The sequence below is a fragment of the Ambystoma mexicanum genome, chromosome 5p, assembly GCF_040938575.1.
Source record: "Ambystoma mexicanum isolate Mex_15411 chromosome 5p, UKY_AmexF1_1, whole genome shotgun sequence".
NCBI classification, from domain to species: domain Eukaryota; kingdom Metazoa; phylum Chordata; class Amphibia; order Caudata; family Ambystomatidae; genus Ambystoma; species Ambystoma mexicanum.
In genome coordinates this window covers 1,121,461,598-1,121,489,392 of record NC_090930.1, presented here as the reverse complement: position 1 = coordinate 1,121,489,392, position 27,795 = coordinate 1,121,461,598, and the positions used below count along the sequence as shown (strand labels likewise).

At 43.5% G+C, this 27,795-nt stretch overlaps 1 protein-coding gene across 1 annotated transcript in view; it reads left to right on the top strand.

Moving 5' to 3' along the window:
- The window catches only part of STMND1 (stathmin domain containing 1), a 112,557-nt gene extending 86,002 nt beyond the window's left edge, over positions 1 to 26,555 (top strand). Inside the window, exons 3-5 of the mRNA XM_069613605.1 lie at positions 1,686 to 1,834; positions 16,413 to 16,547; positions 20,600 to 26,555. Coding sequence (XP_069469706.1) covers positions 1,686 to 1,834; positions 16,413 to 16,547; positions 20,600 to 20,938 — 623 coding nt within the window. The 3' untranslated portion in view covers positions 20,939 to 26,555. The remainder of the gene's footprint in view (positions 1 to 1,685; positions 1,835 to 16,412; positions 16,548 to 20,599) is intronic.
- The last annotated feature ends 1,240 nt before the right edge of the window (positions 26,556 to 27,795 follow it).

Here is a 27,795-nt window from a genome sequence, read left to right as displayed (position 1 = left end):
AGATGTTTCACAGACCCCTGGGAGAGTCACACTGCTGCAGCAAGCTTCAACGTTCACACAAACGTATGTACAAGAGCTGGGAAGGCTTTGATCATTAGTTTAGTTTAGGCTATTAGGTGGTGCTTAACCACATATACACTGAAACTATTGTACTAGAGTACAGCTACAAGGGAGATGGCATGTGAGGAGGGGTACAGTGTTTGTACGTGTTGTTTGACTATTTACCTACCCACTGACTGCCTATGGTGATGCTAATCCCTATGACCAATCCAACCCAGTACCTGCCCCTCCTTGCCCAAAACACATCCTCCTTTGAGATGACATTATCAAACAGTAACATCAAATGTCGCCCTACAAGTATTATTTGTACGCAGTTTGTTGAGAGTCAATGGTAGTAATTTCGACTTCCCCAGTCTAACAAAATGCTGATAATTCCACCATTGTTTTTCTTTCCCCAGAAGATCGTAGGTGGTGGCAATGATCTACCGGCAGGCGTGACCTGCAGGTAGTTCAGACCCCTACCAGCAAATAAATGCTGGAATACCATCCCATGGAGTCCTATGGGATGCCATGGAATGGGAACTTGCCGCCATCTCCGCCATCCGTAATATCTTGGTAATACTGGGATATCGGGCGACAGAGAAGGTAGGTCCAGTTTGCTGGTACCCCGCCGGAATTCTTATTTTTTTGGAAATGCTTCTGTGTCCTGCATGTTATGTACTGTTGCAGTAGGCTTGTTAACCCTGACCTATTCACAGCAAAGATAATAAAATACATGGCTTCAGGCAGCAGGGCCTGGGGAGGCAGAGACATTCACAGTTAAGCCTGAGGAACATTTCAGATCCTGACTGGTGGAAGGGGAGAATAAAGGAGGAAGGAGTAGACCAAGAGTGGGGCAAAAGTCAGAGAATGTTCACAGTTCAATTTGAAGGGCTGCATGCCAGATCCTGACTGGGAGTAGGACAGGGAACAGGGCAGGGAGGGAAAGGATACAAGGGCCAAGGCAAAGGGAAAGAAGTAGGCGGAGAGAGCAACATTTGGGAACATTCACAGCTAAGTCCAAGGTCCACATTCTGGATTCTGACTGGGGTAAGCAGAGGGAAAAGGGAAAGGAGCAGGCAGAGAGGAGGGTGAAGATCAACGGAACATTGAATGTTAAGCCGAAGAACCCCATTCCGGATCCTGAGTGGGGGGAGGATCCAGAGAGAGTAGAATGAGACAAGAGCAAAGGACGGAGGTCGTTCACAGGGGCAGCATTTTGAATCCAGGTAGGAGAAGATAGAATTACCATGAACTGGTTACGCCCCCTCGATATTTTCATCTTAAATTACATTGTTTAAGGGCTGAGCGTACACATCACAGTATTGTGCAAATACCAGAACCTCCAGCTAACAGAGGCAGAAGCTCCCTGATTTTGCCCAATTAGACTTATTGGCTCAGAAAAGCAACATTCTATGATTCATTGCCTCTTACTGTTATAACTATAACACAGAGAGGGCCATAGAATAGCCGAGCGGTGATGAAAAGTGATATATATCATCATAGCGAAGCGCTCTACCACTGCCCCGCCCCACCCACGCGCGCCAGATCAAGGTTGCAGGCTTTTACCATCTAGGCCGGTGCATAGACCATCCTTTAGGCATTTGTAATGGCTATGATTTCACACTCTAACACTTACTTTTTAGAGCGCTCGTTGCTTGGAGGTGGATTCACCAGTCAACAAGGACCCCAAGAAAGAGCGAAGTCGTCGGACATCCTAGAGGAGCTCATGATGCAAGGGATCATACAAAGCCAGACCAAATTTGTCAGGAATGGGGAAGCGTATGATGTCATGGTACGTAGAAATATTCTGGTCAAATTCTTGTCAATGTTTATCAAATCCCAAAATGATTGGCAAAGAACACAACAGGATTATTTGGGGGCATGCGTTTTCTGGTAGCATAAAATAACCACTACAATGTAGAGGTGCTGCCCAGCTCTTAATTGTAGCACCACAATGTGAGGATGCTACACGGGTCTTCATTGAAGCACGACAATATAAGGATGCTGCACGTGTCTCAATTGAAGGACCACAATGTGAGGATACTACACAGGTCTTAATTGAAGCATCACCATGTGGGGATGCTGCACAGGTCTTAATTGAAACCCCACAATGTAAAGGTGCTGCCCAGCTCTTAATTGAAGCACCACCTTGTGAAAATACTGCATGGGTCTTAATTAAAGCACCACAATGTCATGATACTAACCAGGTCTTATATGAAGTACCACCATGTGGGGATGCTGCACGGATCTTAATTGAAGCCCCACAATGTAAAGGATACTAAGTAGGTCTTATCTCAAGCACCACAATTTGACGATGCTGCACAGGTCTTAATTGAAGCACCACAATATGAGGATACTGCACGTGTCTCAATTGAAGAACCACAATGTGAGGATACTACACAGGTCTTAATTGAAGCACCACAATGTAAAGGATACTAACTAGGTCTTATGTCAAGCATCACAATTTGACAATGTTGCACAGGTCTTAATTGAAGTACCACAATGTGGGCATGTTGCACAGGTCTTAACTGAAACGCCACAATTTGACGATGCTGCACAGGTCTTAATTGAAGCACCACAATGTAAAGGATACTAACTAGGTCTTATGTCAAGCATCACAATTTGACAATGTTGCACAGGTCTTAATTGAAGGACCACAATGTGGGCATGTTGCACAGGTCTTAACTGAAACGCCACAATTTGACGATGCTGCACAGGTCTTAATTGAAGCACCACAATATGAGGGTGCTGCACGTTTCTCAATTGAAGAACCACAATGTGAGGGTACTACACAGATCTTAATTGAAGCACCACAATTTGGGGATGCTGCACACGTCTTAATTGAAGCACCACCATGTGAGGATACTACACAGGTCTTAATTGAAGCATCACCATGTGGGGATGCTGCACGGGTCTTAATTGAAACCCCACAATGTAAAGGTGCTGCCCAGCTCTTAATTGAAGCACCACCATGTGAGAATACTGCATGGGTCTTAATTGAAGCACCACAATGTTATGATACTAACCAGGTCTTAAATGAAGTACCACCATGTGGGGGATGCTGCACGGACCTTAATTGAAGCCTCACAATGTAAAGGATACTAACTAGGTCTTATCTTAAGCACCACAATTTGACAATGCTGCACAGGTCTTAATTGAAGTACCACAATGTGGGAATGTTGCACAGGTCTTAACTGAAGCGCCACAATTTGACGATGCTGCACAGGTCTTAATTGAAGCACCGCAATATGAGGATGCTGCATGTGTCTCAATTGAAGAACCACAATGTGAGGATACTACACAGGTCTTAATGGAAACCCCACAATGTAAAGGTGCTGCCCAGCTCTTAATTGAAGCACCACCATGTGAGAATACTGCACAGTCCTTAATTGAAGCACCATAATGTGATGACACTAACCAGGTCTTAAATGAAGCACCACCATGTGGGGAAGCTGCACAGACGTTAATTGAAGCCTGACAATGTAAAGGGTACTAACCAGGTCTTATCTGAAGCACCACAATTTGACAATGCTGCACAGGTCTTAATTAAAGCACCACAATGTGGGAATGTTCCACAGGTCTTAACTGAAGCTCCACATTTTGACGATGCTGCACAGGTCTTAATTGAAGCACCACAATGTGAGGATGCTGCACAAGTCTTAATTGAAGCACTCAAAAAACACAAAAACAGGGACACCAGGTATTTGAAACTCCGGTCATACCTGGTAAGCACTAGTGTATATAGAGGTACAAAAGGAGACCGGAGTCACAATGCATCTAAAGTGGGAAATGCAAGGTAACAAGGCTCTCCACTACTCACAGACGGTCACGTCTCAATAGAAACCAGACAGTAAACCACATTTGGACATGAAAAAATTAAATTTGTATCCTGTTCGTCAATGTGATAAATATATTACACTAAAAAGAATCCATTAACGGAATACTAAAAATTCGTAAGATAAATGCAATATGTCAAATAATATTAATGAACAAAATCTGTTACAAAAATTGAATAATTAATATAAATGGTGCAACACAATTCAAAGTCCTGCATATACCTCACAAACACTCACACAACCATCATTTACACAACATATTCATGCAACCTGATAACCTAAACACAACTAAACAAATACATCACAAATGAAAAAATCAATCAAACATAAGTGCTCATAACAAAGTTCACCTATTACTATGAACTAATAATACAAACTAAATATAACACTCGAAAAAATGAAACAGTTAAATAAAATGACTCCCTAACTGGTAAAATCTAGCTGGTGTACATTATTAGGTCATAATCAATAAGACCAATCAGAGAACCCAACATGTTTCTTTCCATTTCAACCGCAATCTTCTATTGTGTGGAAATTCTTCAGGGGTTAGGTGGCGTAGAGGTCTTGAGGGTATAGCACTTCTTGACAATTGTTGAGTGGCAGAGTCATGTACCTTGAATTTCACCCTATTGACAATTCATTAGTCATTCAAGGCAGGGTTGTAGGAATCTGATTTTCCTCGTTAACAGTAATTCGTTTGTTGCCATTCAAGGTACAACTTCACAGACGTAGGCTACTTGAAACACTGTCTTTCACAAAAGTTTGTTTTGACCACATATGACTTAGAAAGTGGTATCTGAAGCCCAACTGGCACGTAGTCTCAGTGGTTCCTGCTTCACTGGAAACTGTAAATGTTTCTCACTTGAGAGCTTGGCACGCTCGTAGTCTCACCAATGCAGGTTTTTACTCGTCGGTGTCGGAAACACGCTTCGTCTCAGATCAGTGCCAGTATTATCACAATGTAAAGGTGCGGCAAAGGGCTTAATGGAAAAATGTATCTACTTTCCAAAGGTGAAACTGTCAAATAAGGATATGTTATTGGGCAAATTCCCACTTCAAATACCCTTTTTCGATTTGTATGTATGTGTTGGCTTTTTCAGCTTCTGTAACACTGCTTTCTTTAGTATCAAAGCACTGAGTGCCTTATACATTAACAATAGATTAATACATCCATGTAATAAAGGTTACAACAGTCCTAGGGGTTAAACTCAAAAGAATTATAGCGTTCACGTGCTTCCGTTATTGAGCTATATTTGCTGAATAAATATAAAGCTATTTCCTTGATTTCCATGAACATTTGTGCACACAAATAATGAATGGTTTTTACCACTGCCTCGCAATGGTAAATCTGCTGGTAATATATGTGGCTGCTAGGCAACCAGTGCAATGCACATATTTGGATCGGCCAGATCCTAAAAGGACATTGCTGCTGTTTCACGCCATTTCAATGTTTCTGAACACTCAAACAAAAACATGAGAATGTCACAGAAGAGAGCGAGAAGAGAGCACAACTGGAATTACCAGCTCGCAGAAAGGCGCATATGCAAGATATGCAAGGTTGTCATTCAAAATTCAAAGTTGGGAAGACCCCCTTTGCAACATTCTGATGTATTTCGAATGTGTACACCAAACCATACTATTGGAGCGGCAACAAATGATATAGATCTCCTTTGTCCTTTGGCGGTCCCCAATCAGTCTCACTGAAACCTTGGGTATGGAACCCAACTGTTTTCCTTTGGATTAAATACACTTAGGAAAGCTTAGGAGAATTTAAGCATACTTTAACAGGTGTGAAGCAAGTACAATGTTCCATAAAACAAACTCACCCCTTACCTAACCAGTCCTTACTTCTTCATGGGCCCTCGTTCTCTGTGTTTACCTGGGCTGAAAAAAGCAAACAGAAACGGTGGGATATTAACCAGTCTACAAGACCCCGACATCCTTCTTGAGACTCTTGCGTTATGCTAGCTTGAAGGTAGGCTTGAGTTCAGGAAAATGGGGACAGGCTCAAGCCCATCCTTGTAAGACCTGCTGCTCTTTCAGGAAGGTGAGCCTTCATACGTCCCACTGGACCAATCATGAAGAAAACATACATGTGTGCATATTCTCAATGTTGAATAGCTCCAATACCACATCTGGCTCGAGTACCCCCACCCACTTTGATCAATAAGACTGTCATTCCTGTCCTGGCTGCCCATCAGGGCTTGCAGCATGCTAAGAACCCCACCCTGAAAGTCCTTTTGAAAACTTTGATAGGTTCAAGGCCCTAAAGATTTTGGTTCCCCAACAGAGTCATGCAGTGGTGGCATTCATGTTCGAATGCCTAAAATTATGCGGCAAGTTAGTTCGGTTACACCACTAAACCCTTTGGACATCTTGAAGGCATTACTCTCCCAATTCCAGCTGCTCCATTACCATATGTAAATTACGCCCTATAAACTCTCTTGCTTGCCAACATCTCTTTTGAAAAAGAAGTATCCTCATATTATAGACCTTAGGAAAGTTCAAACTAAGATATATTTGCGGGCCGAGCAAGAATCCACAATGCATTTCATGGTTTTGTGTGATGGCCTGAGACGCTTGAGGATCAGGTCTTTAAAGCCACTGTTTATATTGAACGGAATGAGGCCATGGCCTTTTGCAAGTCAACGCATAGCTTGACTGGCGTCTATTTTGTTTCAAAATACATCCCTCAGGCCAGGCTAAGGAGGCTTCCTCTGGCCAAGCCTTAAGCAGACACTAACTTACATGGCTATTTCTTTCACTCTCTGATCAACATTTTCACAAGGCACTTGGTCATGGAAATTGCCATCTTACGCTGGTGACTCCTATTGTATGGAATTGTACAATGGATATGATTGTGGACCTTCGGCAATTTATGTGCCATTTGGGTGTGCTATCATCTGTTTTAATCTATATTTACTGGGTACGCCCAAGGAGGTATCATGTTTTATTTCAAGACATGCCCATCTCATAGGTGTCTTGGGATGGATTAATTGTGCACTGGCCATTTTTAAGGTGTGTTTAACAGAGTGCTGGGCATTTTAGGATGAAATTGTTTATCTCATTTTGTATTTTGTGCCTAAAGACCTAAAGTCGAATGAAGGATTTTACAACAACATAAAGGTATATTCCAAAGAAGTATTGTGTTTATTGACAATTTAGCATCTCAGCAATTGTGTTTCTCCAAAGGTCCTGATGAAAATGTAGTAGTCAAAATGCTAAAATGAATGATCATAATTAATAAGATAAACTTTTCCAGCTTTATTACAAAACATTTGAAACTCAATCAAAATCAATTCATAGTTGTCAGTTCCAGTGATTCAAACTATATGACCCGTCTCCAGCTGCTGTGCCAGGGTGCAGCTTGTGGAAACCATGACTCTCACTGACGCGATCCTTTGGTATTCTTATTCCATGGACCTCCTTCTGTCTTACCTTTTTTTACTAGTAACGGAATGGGATGTTTGGTGTGCGGAGACCATTGACCTTCCTTAAAATGCAGGTCTTGTATCCAGGTATATGTCTGCAATTTTCAAGAAAGCTAAAACATTTGCAAAAAATAGTGTGTCGAGGTAGTGTGGAGCAGAGCAAATTGCAAGCCCATCCCGCTGCACCTCTATCTCAACTGTCTCGGTAGTGTGTGTGTATGTTCTACAAAAACCAGAAGGGTTTCCAGTATATGATTTTACTTGGTTACTATTGGAAGGAAAGTACAAATATCACACGAAAAACCAAGGAAAACTAAACTGATGAGGAGTTTAGTGTCATGAATGGCTCCAAAAATGCTTAATCATATCTATGGGGGTGTTCAGATTAATTTCCAAATAACCCCATCTATTAATTCCACACTTTATTAACTGATAATCAATACACAAAACATGTACACATAAATACACAAATGCAAGAAATAATGCTCTTCACCATAAATCAATGAAAAACATACAAATCACTTTATATACAAATGCACATATTATAAAATCATATTAAGGCTAGCATCTAAAAACTACTGCCATTACTGTCCAATACCAATATTGACTTAATTTCCGCAAAGATCATTCACTGTGAAGTGCAGTAATCATTACTGTCATCATCTTCCCCACTACTTACAAATGTTTCAGTCCCTTCTGCTTGGAAGTGCTGGACATTCTTCAGGGGAATACATCTCTGTTTCTACGTGCATTTACTCAAGTACTAAACATTGCAGATGTTTGTCTGCTAAAGCTGCTGTTGTGTCACAATCTACAAAAATGACAACAAAAAACCTTATCAGATCATAAAATTATTGATCTATGTTTTTATTTAAACAAATATGGGCAGCTTAAGGGAGACCTTCCTTCAGGAAATGATTTCCTTGTACATATCTTCTTAAAACATCTGACTTAAGAAAAAATGCAGAATTATATTTATTTAATCTTTTCATAGCATAACTATCAATGTGCATGGGAGAACAAATACTTGCCATGCTTGGTAATGTGAGAATCCTGAGGGTGTCCTCACACCTACTCCCCTTGGATCCTCTTCTCAGGTGGCCAGGGAAAGGCCATTGCTTTTAGATCCTGACCCTCAGGGTGGAGATGCGAGGGAGTATCACCTGGTTAGACGGTCCTTGGGAATTGGGGAGAGGGTGTCCACAGGCAAGATATGATATCCCCCTTTTCCTTATGATAACCAACCTTACCCTGCCTCTGCCTTTATAGGCTGTTGCCAATTACTTCCCTTCATATCCCCTCAGTCATACCACTCTAGTACTGGGACGAGGAAGAGGTGATTAGGAGTGGTACACTCTGTTACTGAGAAGAGGAAAAGGGTTGAAGACTGTTGTGAGGGTCAGGCTTGTTTAGAGAACACCAGTAATTATGGTCAGGCAAATGGACTTGAGCGCTCACACCTGAAATCTGTTAAGAGACCGCAGGTGCACAAAAGGTTGAGCCGACAATCAGGAGGAGGAGACCAGCAGGAGAGAAGCCGGGCAGAGAGGTGCAAGCCTGCAAGGAGAGAAATCCTGTCAAGAAGGAGGCTGCCAAGGGGGGTCCTGCCTGGAGACAATGGCACCATCAAGTATTCAGGAGTGACTGCGACGCCAGAGCCCAAGCGGGCCGTAAGAGAGGCAAAGCTGTCCAAGGGACATCCAACCTTAGTATCGGGCAAGCTAGGCCTTCTATTCTATTCTAGTCTGATGTATTCTTGTATAGTGCCAACTAACCCACAGACCTCAAAGCACTCACACAAACACAACAAACTTGAAACAGGCAGAAAGGGAGGAGAATGCGGGGGGACACAGTTTGCCTGAGATAGATAGTAGGGAATGTGGCAGTAACCTAGCTGTCACCTCCATCAAACACCAGCGTTTTAAGTGCTTTCCTGAATTGGGCCAGTGATGGCAATTGTCTGATGAGAACAGGTAGGTCATTCCAGATTCTAGGCCCCCAAGCATCAAAGCTCAGGTCCCCATATGTCCTCAGCTTGAAGCAGGGTTGTGATAAGAGATCCTTATCATTAGACCGTAATGAGCGTCTGAAAGGATGCTTCGTGATCCGTGACTGAAGGTATCTCGGAGCAAACCAAACCAAACAAGAAGCCTTAAAGTGGACCCTTTTGCAAGCTGGTTGTCAGTGCAGCTTCCTCCGTGCATGATGCATGTTCTCTGCGTCCTAGGCCACACACTGCACATACAGCTCCATTTTGTATTGTCTGCAGTTTTGAGTTTGGCCGTACTGCCGACAATCAGGATCTCTGTTTTTTTGTCGTTGAATGCCAAGAAGTTACCTTGTACCATCCTGACATTTAAGTTAATAAAAGTGCTTTACTTGAACTTTGAATCGGTTGTCTGTGTCTTGCTTCATGATTCCCTCACATTAATCATTGTCTATTGTATTGCTAAGCGTTAACAACTTCCTGGGGATATTAGCCTGTAAGAAATTTAATAAAAAAGATTAAGCTTAATCTTCCTAATTTGTATGATGCTTAGTGCAATACCACTGGTTCCTATGTTTCTGCTTGCCTTCTCTCTTGTAATGAACTCAGGCGGCATTGTAAAACACTGGTCATGTCATCTCTTTCGTTAATATTATTCTTTATTCTCAAACTGTTAGCTGTAATATATATCCCAACGAGTGTCAGGCTAGATGTTCTCTCTAAAGTGCTACTCTACATATATCCACAATCTGCTTAGCTTCACATGCTTTGCATAGGCCGCCATCTAGTGGTTGGAGCACAGTATTACATATTAATTTTTCAAATTTGAAAAGTGGGTGACCTGTAACAAACACTATCCCTACTCTTCATGTATGGGTACCGATGATCCTCCGTGCATCAACATCCGCAGATTGATTTTTCCTCCATTGGGCGTTGGACGAAAAAGTTATGGAGAGAAAGCATGTGGAGATCAAACACCAAAGCCTAACTGAGGCCTACCCCATCGGGCGACAAACAAGATGAGAGAGTGGTGCCGCATACCATCAATGGATGGAAAATTGAACTCCAAATGGCACTCCACGCCACAAAGGGCGATGCAGTAGGGAGAGTTGGGGAGGGCTAAGTTATACACCATACACAAATGTGTTATTAAAGAATGCCTTTAACCCCATTGCAGATTAACCTACACATACTAGTACTAGCTCACACGTTTCCTGGATACCCAATGGAGAATACGCCATTTAAATTCTGTTCTAGGTGCAATACAAAATTCCCTTGGAAGGACATGCACTGAGTATGCAATAGTTGTCTTCCAAGGGATCACGATGACTCCCGGTGCAAAGCCTACAGGCTTTTTAGATCGAACACTTTAAAGGGTCAGTTGACTAAAAGGTGGACAGCTTACGCCAGGCAGGCCGAAAAAAAATTGGGCAAATCTGATGCTGCGGTAGAAGATCTTGCGGCACAGGAAGCGGGCATTGATTTCGAAAGTGACACCAAAAATCAAGAAATGGAGGAAACAGAGAACATTTCCTTGCAGCCGGTTCCCAGCTTCACAGGGCTGATGTTAGGTTGTGCTGTGGGGACTTACCACGGCATCCATAAGGTTGTACAAAACCCCAAACCCAAAGAGAAAACAGATGAACATTGAACAAAACACTCATCAGACCGTTGGGTTTCTGCAACAAAAACACATGTCCACCTCAACACCCACTGTAGTAAAATCACACAGCTCTTAGGTGCACAAAACTAAGACACCAATGCAACAGGGTGGGGTGGGGGCCAGGAACACAGGGCCACATCCGAACACTCGATATCCGCACATAGAAAACCCAAAAAACCCGATCAAACAGCCAAAACAAAGGACTCTTTGGTACCCAAAACCCTACACCTTCCGAGGGTATGGGAACTACATCCATGGAAGGGAAAGGCACACTTTCAATCTGCAATGTAGAAAAATGGCAGTACCCTGTCTGCAAGGTGAGATTTAGAAGAGGAAGAAGACATTTGCCTAGATCCACGCAAGTCTACTGCACAGGAAACCCCTTGGACGGAGGAGACATTCAATTTCCGTTTGGGAAAAATTGAATCCTTCATTGAATCTTATGACGGGTTCCCAAAATAGAGAAAGGGTGAACAGAGTCCAGAATACAGCCCCAAGGGACATAAAACATTACCTCACCAATCAAAACACACACACAAGCAGGAGGAGGAACTGGTAGAAGAGGATATCTACTCAGATGTAGAAGAGATTGTTGGGGATGAAGAGCAGACATAAATAGGCCCAGAGGACTTTAGTATCCCATGTCCAGACCAGCTAGAACCCTCAACCTCATCCTTGCCTACAGAGGACCAGGTCTTGTACGTGGATCTCCTACAGAGAGCAGCTACAAGATTCAATATACATGCGCAAGAACCCCAAGAGGAGAGAGACTTTGTTGGAGACGCCCCTAAAAAAGCTCAGTCTCACAATCCATACCTTGCTCAAAAGCATACTAAAGAGAATCACCCCATTCTTGGCCAACCCAGTACAAAGTAAACCATTAACCCAAGGATAGAAAAGAAGTATAGACCGGCGGCTAGTGGCCCGATATATATGAGAGGCCAGCAAAGAGTAGACTCTCTACTGGCAACAGCATCCAGAAAGAGGGGTGGAGCATTTCTATCAACAAGCGAATACCTCCCTGACAAGGAAAGTAAAAAACTGTACTCCTTTGGAAGGAGGATTGCCCCCTGGGCAGCCCAGGAAGTCCGAATTGCCAACAGACCCATGGCGAGATACGCCAGAGACCTATGGGATGATATAGAAGAGCTCACCAGTCAGGTCGCAGAACCCACTAAAACAGCAATAAACAAGATCACAGCTGAAGGTAAAACTCAACAAATGCGATCATTAAGAAGCCTCTAGAAGCCCCAGATAGAGCAGGATGAATTATTGCAGGTCTAGCATAATCAAGATGGCATTCTTTACTCCGAGGTTCGAGGTTCAAACCTGAGACACACGGCAACCTAATGGACAAACCCCTTGAAGACAGCTGTCTGTTTGGGTCAGTGGTAGATGACGCACTAGAGAAGGCTAGGAAAAAACATGAGACTTTAAAAGCCTAGGCCAAATATCAGGAAGATCTTTCTAACAGAGGGGATCTTTCAGCGGTAGGCAGCCCTTTTGAGACAGGCCATACAGCCAACCAACAGGACATACAAACCTACAACAGGGCATCAAGAATTTCCAAAGCACCTACACTCAGGGAAAAAGTGGATACTCAACCGTGTGACATCCCGGCAGAGGACAAGCATTTGACAGAGGGCAAGCCCCTAGAGGCTCAGTTCCGACCACAAAATGACTGCCCAGTAGTGGTCCCCTCATGCAACTCCAGCAGGAGTTTGCATAACATTGTATACCCACACATGGGAGGGCATAACATCACACAAGTGGGCACTAAGCACAGTGAAAGAGGGTTATTGTATCGAGCTGATAACAAAACCATGTGATGAACAACCCAGAACAAGAACAAGAGATCCAGGCACTCATCCTAAAGGCAGCAATAGAGGAAGTACCAAGGGAACAGGTAAACACAGTAATATACTGTGTTATTTGTATGATTCCCAAGAACGATAAAACTATGAGACAGGTACTAGATCTAAGACCCTCAAACAAACAAGTAAAACCCCAAAAATTCCGAATGACAACCCTACAGGAAGTCATCCCTCTTTTAAAAAAAGGGAATTGATATGACAACATTAGATTTGAAAGATGCATACTTTCATTTTTCAATTTTCCAAGTCCAATGAAAGGACCTCAGTTTCAAAATTTTAAACAAACTCTACCTACTCAAAGTCCATCCTTTTGGAATTGCATCGGCACCTCTTGTATTCACAAAGGTGCTGGCAGTGGCGGCACCAGAGCTACACTGCAAGGCAATCCCAGTCTACCCGTAGCTAGGTGATTGCTTAATAACAGGGAAGAGTGCGCAGAAGTGTCTGGCACACACTCAGCCCACCAGGAACCTGCTCTGCAACCTAGGTTTCTCAACGTAAAGAAGTCAGGCCAATTGCTTGCTTGGAAGCAATGAAAAAGTGTTCCTAGGGGCAGTCCTAAACACTCACACTGCAACAGCGTACCGAAAACCAGAAAGAATGCAAGCTTTACAATCGCTCATTCCTCTGTTCAAAGCAGGCCAAATGCTAACCTAGGAACCTCAATTATGAGGTTCCTAAGTATAATGGCATCATGCATGTTCACAATACCCCACCATGTATCAGAATGTGGTTAATACAGCAGTGGCCGGCAGAACAATGGACACAAAAACAGGCCAAGGGGATGATCTAGTGGTAGTCTCGCAAACTGGAAAGAGAAGTCTTCTTTGGTGGTCTCCACTGCCACAAATCACAATAACACCACACTCATCGCTAGCAGGGTGGGGAGCACACTGTCTGCACGTCAAGGTTCAAGGGGTGTGGTCAAAAAAATAAAGGACCTACCACATACATTGGTTAGAACTCTTGGCAATAACGATGGCACTCCTTTCTTTCCAAACTGTTCTAGAGGGGAAGAGTATGCTCATACAAAGAGACAACACAACCGCAATATTTTATAACAACAAACAGCGCAAAACACACTCGAAACAACTGTCCACCCTAGCACAGAATATTTGGCATTGGTGCATACAAAGGAACAGCATGTTCCAGGGGTTCACAACTATCTAGCAGACTCTCTCAGCAGCGAGCTAATACCAGAAGACGAGTGGGAACTCAACACCAATATACTGAAACATATCTTCCCAACATGGGGTCAACCAACAGTAGACCAATTCGCAAAAAGAGAAAATAAAGAATGCCAAAACTACTCATCAAGGTTCCTACAACTGAGGTCTTTAGGCATCTCATGTATGAGCTGTCAGGGATATTTGGATATTTGAATATGCTTTTCCCCCGACATCAAGAGTGCTTAACAATGATGCTTATTGCATCAATGTGGGCAAGACAGCCATGGTACTCACACCTAATGCACATGTCTCTATGCCAATGAATGAAGATTCTCCCAATACAACACCTGTTCACACAGAAAAACAAAGAAGTAACCAATCCGACACCTCAGATGACCAATTTAGCAGCCTGGCTCCTGAGGTCATAGAGTTTGGTCACCTACATCTACCCACACAAGTTATGGATATCATTAGAGAAGCTAGAAAACCAAATACCAGACACTGATATTTCAACAAATGAAAGAACTTTGTCTTCTGGTGTAAAAGAACACGATCAATCCCATAGATTGCTTAGCTACAGATGTGGTTCTATACCTTATGTACTAGACTTATGCCTTGCCTCTAATTCACTTAAAGTACATTTAGCAGCCTATACAACATCTCAACTCACAACCTCATGGTGTACTACTATGGCAAAACTAAAATTCTATGAAAAACACAGCACTTTTTGGTGTCCATATCAAGAGGGAGAGAAGGGGAAGCAGTCACCAAAGCAACTATTACTAGGTTAATTGTTAGATGTATGCAAATGTGCTACTCTATAGCTTACACCAAGGACCCATTCATCCAGAAGCACGGTAGCACCCTTGTCTTTCTCACAAACATCCCACTGGAGGCCATTTGCAAGGCAGCTACTTGGAGTTCAGTACACACCTTCACATATCATTATTGTGTGGACACACAATCGGAATCAGACCGCCAGATTGGACATGCAACCTTAAGGCACATATTCACTTCTACCCCTTCAGCTCATTCGCCCCCTTCACAAAATACTGCTTCATAGTCTATGCAAAGCATGTGAATCTAAGTAAATTCACAAGCTCCAGAAGACAAATATTACTTAGCAGTTATTGTCTTTCTGTAGCTTGTATCTGCTTAGAATCACATGTTCCCACCCACCCTCCCCACACAGGAGCAGAAGGAGGAAACAAAACATATTTCAGAAAACAAAAATCTGTGGACGTTAACACGTGGAGGATCATTGTTACCCATACACGTAAAGTAGGAATAGTGTTACAGGTACATCTCTGTCTAAGCCCACTTTTTGTATGAAAATAAAATGTAATACTCTGCACCAACCACTACATGGCGGCCTATGCAAAAAATGTAATACTGAGCAGATAAAAGCTACAGGAAGATGATTACTGCAATATTTGTCTTTTTTTTATATTGGAATTTTAAATCTATTTTCGAATTTTGGAAATTTACTGAAACATAATCAAGGTTCAATCGAGGTAGGGTGAGATGTTTGTGGTTGTATACATGCAATGTTTAAGCAAGGTCCTGAGGAAACTCTAAATAAAAGATTTGAGTAAATACTGCCTGCCATGCGAGCATGGAAGGCAGCATTTACAATTACAATGAAGCAGCATTTACAATTACAATGAAACGTTGCCTGTCATGCGTGCATGGCAGGCAGCTTGTACAATGGATACCTATGGAGTCCACCTGCGTTAGGCTGGCACTTAAAGCTAGCGGGCTCCACAGGGGTCCCCAGCATTTGAACTGGCATGAACAGGCTTGCTGAAACAAATGCTGTGGCATGTGTATGGTGGAGAGGAAGGCAAGTTGCATTCCGCCACTCGTCTCTGCCATACAAATGAAAGAAATGAACCAAGGCATCAATGGAAGGCGTAAAAGTCTTACGCATGGCTTTTACATCTTCCATTGATGTTACAACTCTGATGAAAATGAGCCCCATACTGTTCGGAAGAAAGTGTAATCCCCCACTACCCTTCTCCCCATTCAGCCTCAAAACTGGTGTAAAGAGCTATAAAAGCAACCAACATAAAATGACATAACCTGCGTACTAAAATGCATAACTTTGAAAACTAGATGTATATGCTATCCGCTTCAGCTGTTTTTGCATCAGTAAAGTACAGCTTTGTTAACCTCATCACAAGGACTATTGGCATTATTGCTCCTGCATAGGTTCTTTGTAGAAAAAAAGTACATCTTCCTGTGCTAAAGAAATTCTCTCCACTTTACTTGAACTTGTTATGGGTTCCTAATGACTTGGCAACATACCGACAAGTCTGTTCATCTCTTAATGGCATTGTCCTCCATTAAAAGCATAACAGCGTAGATAATGTGCCACATATAGAAATATTTGTATGATTCCTTTGCCCAGATGGACGCTGCCGAAAGACCACTGAAGAGGCCACCTGCAAAGCTGGAGAAGCTGAAGTCTAAGAAGAAGAAAAAGAAGACGCTGACTAAAGAAGACATTGACAATAAAATCAGAGCCGCAGAGGAAAGGAGGAAGGTAAGGCACCATTGCTTGTTCAGACTTAAATAATAACATCAGTCTTTAAAAACAATGATTTCTTGGTTTCTGAAAGCACCTCCCTAAATTCTTGACATTGATTATTACCAAATTATACAATTAACACCTTGTGTTCTCTCTGGATTACAAAGGGAGTATTTATTTGTTCAAACCTGAAATATATATCTCACAGTGTAAAATATCTAGCGCCTTCAGCCTACACGTGTTTTGAGTACCGTTCTTCCTCAGGGCTCATTGTACAATAATATCTGATCAATTTTGTATCCACATTTAGTCTGATAATTATCACATTGTCAGAATTCCTCTACTCAAGGAATCTATATGGCACAACAGGTAATGACCACATGCTATTACCATTAAATTGCTTTCACTGATCGAGCATACATAAAAGCACAACAATGGTGGCAGAAATAGGCACCACAAAATATTCATTTTTTGAAAGACGTAAGTAAAACGTCTTTTACTCTTGGATTTATTGCAACACCCGACAGATTTCACTAACCATTAGTGCAAGAGGCCTTATCTACTCTGAATGTACAAACATCCGTTTTAGTTGTGGCTATTAGGTGGCGCTAAAGCACCACCTATCAGCCAAAGCTGTTGCATTAGAGTAAAGCTAGGGAGAAATGGCATAAGAGGAGGGACACAAAGCTTGTAGGTATTATTTGGTTATTTACCCACTCATTGACTGCCCATGGCCATGCTAATCTCTATGGCCATTCCAATCCGCGTTCTGCCTCTGCTCACTCCTGGAATCTCTTTGAGATAACTTTAACAATCCTTATGATCAAACTTTGAGCTCGGAGTGCCTGCCAGCAGTTTTTCAAAACAGTCTCCTGAGAGTCAATGGGCCTCATTCTGACCCTGGCGGTAAGGGGTTAACGGCACTGGCAAGGATGTCGGTGCCGTTAACCCCCTACCGCCATATTCCGAGGTCCCTTAGCGGGTCCCACCAGTTTAACCAGCCGCCCTTAGCGGAGCCGCTGAGGGACCAGTGAGCTAATAACGGGCCCGCAATTTGCGGGCCCGTTATTAGCTCCTTCCCCATTCCCATTGAGCCCTATGGGGGCTCGAATGGGAATGGGGAATGGTTTTCAGAATGAGGACTTTCCGGGTCCTCCAAGGTTGGAATGACCCGGTAAGTCCCCATTTTGACTACCCGGACCCGAGTTTGGAGGCAGCCATGGCGCTAATAGCACGATGGCTACCTCCAAACTCGGAATGACCCCCAATGGCTTAATTAGACCTGTTAATGTGCTACTGTGGTAATAAAAGTCAACCAGGTGTACCTTCATTCACTCGATTTATATGGCCTAGGTACAAGTATTAGGCATATGTCAGGCGGTGCTATTATGTGCCCAGGTACTTTCACCACTGTGCAGCTGTTACCATTGATGGGCATTTAATACCACTACTGCAGTGCCTGGCAAATGCCCTTTCCATGCCTGCAGAAAAGCCAAAACTGTTGGCTTTTCAAATGCTTGTTTTATATAGCGCTTGATGACATATTTCTCCCTCTTCCAAGCCCTGTCATGATAGCCACTTTTATGCTACTCAATTTATCAACCTTGGAAGGATAAAGGGCTTTGTCTTTAGGCTACCCATAGTGCATAGTCAGTAGAAATCCCATACAATAGATTGTGACAAAATAAGACGTTCCACCTATATAGGCACCGAGTAATATGTGTACTCAAGATGCCTGATGCCTCCTCTGTGATATTTCCAGCATGTCTGCTAGACCTAAACTGGGCCTTAAGCAATACAGACGGTGATATGTATTTTCAGCTAGAGGCGACTGAAGGCTCCCTCTATGTGACAGCAGTGATTCGGTCTGTGGGGTTCTATTGATAAATGGAGCGCATACAGTGGCTGCTGTCAACTTCATGCTCCCCATAACAGTCCACTCAAGCAACGTTAAACGCAGGTGTGGGTCCATATCTCTAACTGTTTAACTGTAGCTCATCCCCTGAGCAGACTCCTGTAAAGGAGGGGAGGTGGGAGCGGGCTGCTGCTCCTACGTTTCTTACCCTTCTGTGGAATGAGTAGGCGGTATACCATGGTGCACAAAAGCAATGTCCAGCGGCGACTACAGTCGCTCTCTCGCCGCGACCTAGCTGCGCGCTCTTGGGCAGCTGATTCTCTGAGCCCTGATTTCCTCGTTTGCATTGCCTGGAAGGTGTGTGCCTCCTACGAATGGACCCTCAGGGCAATAATAATCAAGTGGAGTCATGTCTGTTTGTGTTTAATTCAAAATGTATTAAGGGACACATGTGTCTAGTGATGATTCCTTTGAACATATGCAATTAGTTTGAGATTCAAAGTCCTTGCAAGGCAGACATTTTGTGTACCTAGCTTTCTCTTAAAATGTAGGGAATTCCCTCAAAATATGATTTAGTTACACATAGCGCCTCATTCCGAGATTGGAGGCAGTCATGGCGCTATTTGCGCCATGACTGCCTCCAATAACGGGTCTGGCACCGGTATGGTTCAATGGGGACTTACCGGTGTAGTCCGACCTTTGCGGGATCGGTAAGTCGCCATTGAAAAAGCCATTCCCCATTCCCATTTGAGCCCCCTTAGGGCTCAATGGGAATGGTTAACGTGCTAATAACGGTACCGCAAATTGCGGTACAGTTATTGGTTCTGAATTCCCTTAACGGGTCCCGTCCATAACGCCTGGTCAGACCAGGCGTTAAAGGAGGGACCCGCTAAGGGAACTCATAGTAGGGCGGTAAGGGATTACCGGCACCGGTCTCCTTAACGGTGCCCGGTATCCCTTACCGCCCCACTCGGAATGAGGCCCATAGAGTCGGATTGACATAAGCATTTTGTTTTTACATTTATTCATTACAAACTTTCCAAATTCAAAGATATCTTAATTCCTCATCCCAAAAATAACAGAACGTTTCCTTACTTCAAACCACAATACTCCAATAAAACAAAAAAAAGAGGGGATTCAACAGATGGTCACACAGTTTCCCCTTGCTTTCTCACTATTTAAAATCTCATTCATAAATACCACTGCCGCCAACTCCAGTGACACCTTTTCCCCCCTTATAAGAAGGGCCCACCAGCCTTCAGGTCCCAGTGATGTTAGTTCTTCTAGCAATTGCCGAAAATGTTTTGTCCTTTCATCAGTCAGACCTGCACAGAACAAGAACAGATGCTTTAAAGTTTCTGCCAGGCCTTCCTCCCTACAGAATCGTCTTTGGTTGTCTTTTGATACACTGGTTGGTAACCTTGATACAGTTATCTCATTCGTTAGTGATAAGTTCCTAAGCAATTTATAATGACACAACCCGATTGGAAAACGCTTTGTGAATCAGGCCCAGAGTGTCATTCGGTCAATGGAGTGTTGGTTGGGAGCAAAACGCACAGTTGGTCTGCATCCACGTAGGCTCTCATATGCAAGTGGTCAGAAGGCATGACTGCAGCAACACTGTGTATGTATTCCACAGAATGAACACACATGAGGAGTCTCTTGACAGTATGAGCGGGGAAAGTCAATGCCACCTTATACCTGCAACTGTCCCTTAGAACAACAGTTTGTAAGGCCATAATAAATTCCACAAGTCGTTGTTCAAGCAGGTTTGAGGTGGAGAAGGTATGAACGGAGCTCATGGGCAAGAGATTGCAGTGGCTCAAGTCCTTGTTGTCCTCTTGCGCGGCTCAGAGATAGTGACAATCAGATCTTGAGGAGAATCCGGGGGAATAGCCTGACCGCAGTGACGCCACTCCTCAGGAATTTCCTGCACAAGAAAAATATGCATGTACATGTTTATCCTCCTTGTGTCGAACTCCTGACTCACATGTGGTTATGCACTATTACTTACATAGGTTAAAGCTCTCTTGAATGCTCCCTACTGGGGATCTTTTGTATTGCTGTCCAAGAACTTGTTGCAGTAGTCATTAGGTGTTGGGTTGCTTGATCCCGACCCTAACAATAACTGATCCAACCTTTCACTTTGAGTTGATGTCTACCATGAACAGTGTCTGAATCCTGTTTTACATTCTTAACACTTGTTTTTCAGTACAAAGAAGAAGAGCTGAAGAAAAGATTACGAACTGAAAGGCCCTTCACCGCACATGGCCTTCAACCAATTGCAGAGTACAGGGGAGAAGGCGACTCCGCCCCGGAAGAAGAAGAAGAAGAAGAAGGACCCAGATCCTCGGCAAGAAGCCGGGCCACGGCCTTGGATTTTGATCAAGAACCGGAGCGGCAAAAGCAAGTCTCTTTTTTGGAGACAGCCCTGCAGCAAGAAGAAAGGAGGAGTCATTTGGAGGACACTGACATCAGCGGTCTGGAGGCCGATGAAACCTATAACCAGGAGAATTACGCTGCTTCCGACTCCGCGAGTGACATATTCTGAGGAGTGAAACCCGTTTGTTTCTAATGTACTTGCACTTTACTGTCCTCTGAGCCACACTTTGCCAAACCTTTCCATATTTGACGTGCGGTCAATACGCATGTAGTGGGTACTGTACTATAGAACCTTGCCTTATAAATCGAATAAGAATTGTAGTTTAGATATTTGGGTGTTTGAGGCCTGATTTGCACACTCCAAAAAACCTGGTAGCTCTAAATCCTACTTTTCACCTTAGCAAACATTGCAGGTTCATGAAAGGGTATTGCCCGAAAAAAGCAGAAAGAAAAATGCCAAATGCACGTTTAGTGCACATTCGGCATGGACGAATACTTCGAATCCCATAATGCCGGAAAAGGGCATTATGTGTCCCCCACTCCCCTAGCTCAGCATTGTGTGGGATTCAGGGGTCGCAGGGGTATGCCCTGCTTCCATTACATGGGAAGTGGGGGACAAATGACAGTTGAAATGTCAGTCGACATTTCTATCGGCTTCGCAGTATCAAGCCGCGTTGTTGTCGGCTTCGTTATTATAAGGTAGAACCCTTCTTAAAAGTGGTGTGCAGCCTTACTGAGCGCTTTTACACACCTGGGGCCAGATTACAGAAACTTTGCAACCGCGCAAGTGCAATGTTGCACGATATTAGCACTAGGGCAAATTTTGCTCTATTTTTTTAAAACACTGGGACATATTAGAAACCCTTCGCACTGTGACAAGTGCGGTTTGGCATGGTATAAACACAAGGGTAAACATTTCCCTTGTGCACAAAAGACACGTTTTCAATGATGCATTGTTGTAACAGGGCAAAGTTTGCCCTAGTGCTAATACTGATTGGTATTAGCACTAGGGCAAACTTTGACCTGTTGCAAAAATGCATTGAAAACATATATTTTTGACACTAGGGCAATGTTTGCTCTGGTGCTTAAACCATGCCAACATGCACTTGTCATGGTGGAAAGGTTTTTGAATATGTCCAAGTGTTTTTTTAAAAATAGGGCAAAGTTTCACTTTCACCATTCCTATACTTTTATTATTTTAAAAAGAAACGGTTCCTGGACGCTTTCTTTTTTTAAAGAATAGGAGATAGGAGCGCACTCAATCAAGCATACTGCAAGGCGCGGATCACGCTGCTGCTTTGCCTGTACCAGAACCTTTGCTTCATGAGGGCTGAAAATGAAAGAAAAATCAAAATGGCCACATGCGCCTCTCCATGCCCCATCCCTAGAGTCTCAGTTCCACTACTTCTTTTGTTACACTTCTACCACGGTCCTTGACTTACCATCCAGTGCCTTATGATTACTGGTATGTGTGCTCAAGAAGAGGCTAGTCGGTCCGCACTACTTTGGAGCCCCTCAGTCCTGGCTCCCGTGGTGTAGAGCCGTATTGTAAGTGCATGATCTAGGTGCAAATAAAAGTGTGCCGCCGTGTTGCCCCAATTCATCGCAAGCAGCAATTGATGGGTCATGGAAGCCACATGCATTCAGGAAATATGACACATTTGGATACAGTGTGAAGACTGTTTACCGGCTCGGAACACAGGGCCTCATCACGAATTGGGCGGTAACGCCGGCGCTATTAGCGCTGGGGCTAATAGCCCTACCGCCAAACCCCCCGGCGCTATTCGCGCCAGTCCACAGGTTTGGCGGAACGGTTAGTGCCCATTCCCCATTGGGCCCATTCGGGAATTCCTCATTCCCCATTCGACCCAATGGGGAAAATTTGCACTATTACCGCTGGCGGATTTCCCGCCGGCAGTAATAGCGCCGAAAATCGGCACTTTTGCCACGGATTTCCCCCCAGCTCTGAGCTGGGGGAAATCCGCCAAGGCCATGATCTGGCAGACCCTTAAATGCAGCGGTAATAGCGCTAGCCATCACAAGGCTAGACTCGTGATGAGGCCCACAGTGTAGAAAATGGGCCATGCTACGCAGAGGGTTCCATGTCATTTCATCGATGGATGCAATATCGATGGGTTTTTTTCCACTAATTTTTTAACGAAAAAACGAATCAACATTTTTTAATTTTATTTGTGGGAGGTTCCCCCAAAACTCCTGTTGATATTATTTTTAACCTATTCCCGACCACCCCACCACATATATATACTTTTCTAACCCCACCCCAAACATTTCGATGACTTTTTTCGTTAAACTATCCTCAGAAAAAAAAAACACAAAATGTCATCCAACGATGAAAGAACGCTATACCACGCAAGGATTCATTTTGACCTTCACGGAGGCCCAATATTTGCAACCTGATTATTAAAGCTTATGTGATAAAAGAAGCCACACACTGGGACTGATTTGCCCCTTTTCACCCTCCCTTCCCTTCTACAACAACCTTCCTGATTTCCCGAGTGTGGGCTGGGTTTGCTTTCTAGATGGGAACAGCATCTACAAAATAGTCGTTTTTATTCTGTGTCCCCCATTCCCTCAAAAATGTTTTACACAGATTGATTATGAAATCCATGGCATAATCCGTTTACCAGTTTCAAATGCTTTTAAATATAATGATTACTCTTTGGGAAAATAGGGCAAGTGCCCTTATGACATGAAGAATAGTAATTTGCCCAATGTGACTTAGCCATCGTTCTTCAGCTGCCTCTCTTCTTACCACATCAATGGCTCCCTCTATCCTCCCTGCACTCATTTGCCCACCAGCAGATTTAAAAAGTCTGCATCTGAATCATACATACTAGTTTCCTGTTTAGAAGGTGCTCCGCGTGTATTTACAGCACAGCAAATCCGCCGGCGATAAATCTGCCACAACCTGCAATTTCGTGGTGCAGGGAAAAACAGTGGTAATTCTGTTACTGCCAAAAACGTGGCGGTAATGCAATTACCACCACTTTTTTCCCACTCCGGGCCTCATTACAAGTTTGGCATCCCGGGGGGAAAAGTGGCAGTAATTCCATTAACGCCACTGTTCCCACACTGCCAAATTACAGGTTTTGGCATATTTATTGCCAGAAGAAATACTGTGCTGTAAATCTACCGATTTGTGGAGGCAAAGTGGCAGCTTGTTGCTGGAGGTAAATCCATCACTTCTCCCAAAATCAGGAGATTTACTGCATGATCATTCCCCCGCTGGTAAAAAAATCCACATGGAGTCCTATTGACTCCAAAAATGGGGACTAACACCACCCTGCCACCACTTGTAATCCTGTGATAAACCCACAGGACCAAGTGACGGTAACAGATTTTAGCAAGAATTCGGTAGAATACCATCGCATTACAGCCAAACTCGGAATGCTGTCAAAAAGATCACAAAACTTAAATAAAGGCGATTGAGTGCAGAAAATTCAAGGACCACAGGGATCCTTCACTTCCAAATATAAATGAAAGGGACCTGCTAAAAGGGTCATCTTGTATTTGGATCAACAGTGTTTGGATCAAGTTGTATTTAGATTAAATAGTTTCAGTGAAATGTCAGATTCTCCAGCCACCTGCTAACCCTTAACTGGTCTACTACAAGATCATGGATCCATCTCCTAGTGCTTATGTTATGGGCACAGCATCTGTCCTTGTTTGAGGGTGGAGAATCCTCCAAAGTGGATATGAGAAATGCCAGAATTTGGATCCTCAAAGCACACAGCATTTATAAGTACATTATTCTCAATTTCCTATGGACTCTTTCACTTTTATACTCTTAAAGATAACTATCTGAGACATACAATTAAAAGCTTTGAACGCAGAATTCAGATGCTGATAGAAGATCTTTGTTTTTTTACCAAGTTGTACTTTTTTTTTTTAGATACAGGATGCATCAGAAGGTCTCAGGTGGCCTAAATACCTACATTCATGTTCTCATCAAATTAATGCTTTAACAGAACTTAACTTGGCCAATTACTCGACTGCGCATTCTAAGGGATGACGGCTGTGTAAGGATGAGTGGCCACGTTCCAAGAAGCAATGTCTTTGACCCATCACCATGTAAATATCCTTTTTAAGACCAGAGCAATTAGTCTGCTTCAGAATATTTGCCAAATGTACTTACCTTGATTTGATTGCCCAGTGGCCCTGTGTGTCTGCAAAGCATACCGAGGTGTGCAACCTTTGGATTGTCAGATGTGTTTGCCTTCATCTTGCACCTGCCCTAGCCAGCATAGTTAATTGTGAGGGATCATGGGAACGGTAGTCTACAGAATCTGGAGAGCCGCCGGTGGCAGACCTCAGCCCTATTTTCTCTTTGTCTTCCGCCCAGGTTTGCAGACATCACATAGCTGCAAATCCTTGAGTAACTCAGCATATTCCATTGCCTAGAATGTTTTGGTGATTGGTGGAAGGTCAGTTTCCCTAAATCACCCTTTGCCAAACTGGCAAAGCAAAATCGTGTCTCACTGTTTGTATTCTCAAGGGCTTTTTGGCTCTTATCAATGTATTGTACCAGGCCAGGTGATAATATCTGAAATTTTGCACCAACATCTTTGTGAATATTAGTGCAAAATATCAACATACTATAGGTGGCACTGATAGGACGATATAGCCGCTAGTCCTAAAAGAAAATGCAGATCTGGCAGCAGTGGGTGTAGCACCTTCAATGCACCACTGTTCCTTTGCCCACCCTCCCCAACATGGAAATGTGGTCTAGTGGCTGAATAGAGCAATGTGGAACCTGCAGCTCTAGGTTCCAATCCCATTTCCCTCTCTTGACCAAAGTTGTGTGATCCTGGACAAATCTCTTTTGCACTCTGGACGATAAGCATATTTGAGAGTGCGTATAAACAAACTTGAAAAGCAGCAGGAACTGTTATATATACAAAGAGAGAACATGCTTGCTTAGCCTGGAATCACCCAAAGGTGATTGATTGAGTTCATGCATGAATGCCATACAGGTCTCCCCACTCTTCCAATGTATGAAAAACAGGTCATTTTTAATAAAGATTTGTTTTTACAGTGTGATTAAAAAAATATGACTGGTTCTGCGACTCAGTGGACTAATGAATCCACTTCAGGGATCTGTATTTGACTTCATGGTCACCGGTTCAAATCCCAGCAGCCCACTGTGCCATTCATCCTTGAGATGTTGATAAAAGGAGTACCACCCTGCTGAGTAACAACAGACATATCTTATCTGTCTACAGCGCCAATACAGCACTGGAGGACTGAACGTGCACTCTATAAATGCACATGTTCATGTCTGATAAAAAAAAACACTGCTGGCCGTAGAGCTTGTGTTTGCTCCGAGATGGCACCGATTGTGGTCTTTTCATTCACGTAACTCTTGATGGAAGACACTCAACTCCACTAAAAGACCAGGCCCATTGCCTGAATATGACTGCAGGATCTTCTGTGCCATCTGCCTTCCCAGAACTCCAGCCTGATAATGGCTCTGATTTGGGTAGAAACACCCATTCCCTGGAAAAACCTTGCCACTTCACCACAAGGGTACATCTTTGATAAATGTGTGCCCCTGTATGAATCCCTCAAAGATTCTTTTATAAAAAGAGAACTATTATTTTTAAGAAGGTTATTGTATACAAAATGTACTGATGGACAGGGCTGCTGCTTATTGTTGTGATGTTAAATTATCCTATTTGCTCCTGTCAAATCACTGTGTAACAATTGTTCGGAGCTCATTCTTGAAATAAATTATTGGTTTGCTTCACTAAAAAAGTGGAAACAGATTGATGTTCCTAATAAGGATGGCATTATTTATTTATTTCCTTTCAGGAGCTCATACCCTGCCCCCCGTCTGATCCCCGCACACCAAACCTCCCCTCTCCTCATCCTTTCTAAAAAAGCACATCACTGCCACCTACACAAATCACGAGTTGTGTGGTGATAACACTTCTGCCTTTCGTGGGATTAATTTGCCCCCTTTTCTCCTGCATCCCCCTTTTCCTGCAACAAGAGTTTACTTTAGTTGGAGCCCTACAGCACACAGTTCACTGACCTGTGCTATTTTAACAATGTTTTATGTCTCTTGGCCTCCTTACGAGCTGCGTGGAATTTTTGTCAGGAATACCGGTGGTACAATGGAAACAGCGGTGTTATTGCTAAGAATACCACTGGCGGTATTCCAGCGATATCACTTGAGATTTGCACTCCATTTATACGCCCATCTTGATGGTGGAAACGGGTAATGTATAGTAGAGATTCATACAAATTCTGTACTTTTTAAAATCGTAAAACAAAAGAAAGGAAAAACACAAGAGATAATGGTTGGAAGGTTTTGAATGAATCTTCTGGCATCGTTCTGGGGAATCCTCCAGGCCACCGTTCATCACTGGCCGAGCCATTGCCGAAAGGGGAAAAACCATATACAAATCAGGCGTGGCTCCACCCCAAAGGGGCAGTCCAGCATGAACTGCTAGGGCACATCCTTTCTGCCCAAGACCACAAGAATCCCCAGACACTGTTTGGCCTCATCACCTCTTTTGTTTTGCTTTAGTCATCCTGAGTCATCATGGGTCCAGTACCTACTGGATCTAGAGACCCAGGCTGCACCTCACTGATGACACACAACAAGGCCAAAACAAGTCTGGGATTGCTTGTGGTCTCGTGCAGAAGGGCTGTGACCACTTTTGGGGTGGGACTTAGCTGGTCCCACCCACAGCTATTTTCTTAGCCCACCCTAATGCATCACATCCACAATGCTCATCTCTCCTAAGCACACACTGATCCATTACACTCCAGTGATATTTCCTCCAGGGTTGTTTCCACGTGCCGTGGAAGTGTCCGCCGGTTGGCGGTCGTCATTAGCTGATTGATTCCTCAGCCAGCCTATCATTGAAGGCTCAGCCTTGATCGGGACGTCCTGGATAGGGCTCCTGGTTCCCTACTTAAGGGTGTGGGATTGGGTGGTGTAGAACTGACAGTGCTCATGCATGCAGTGTCTGTGAACCATGTAGGAGGCAGTAGGAC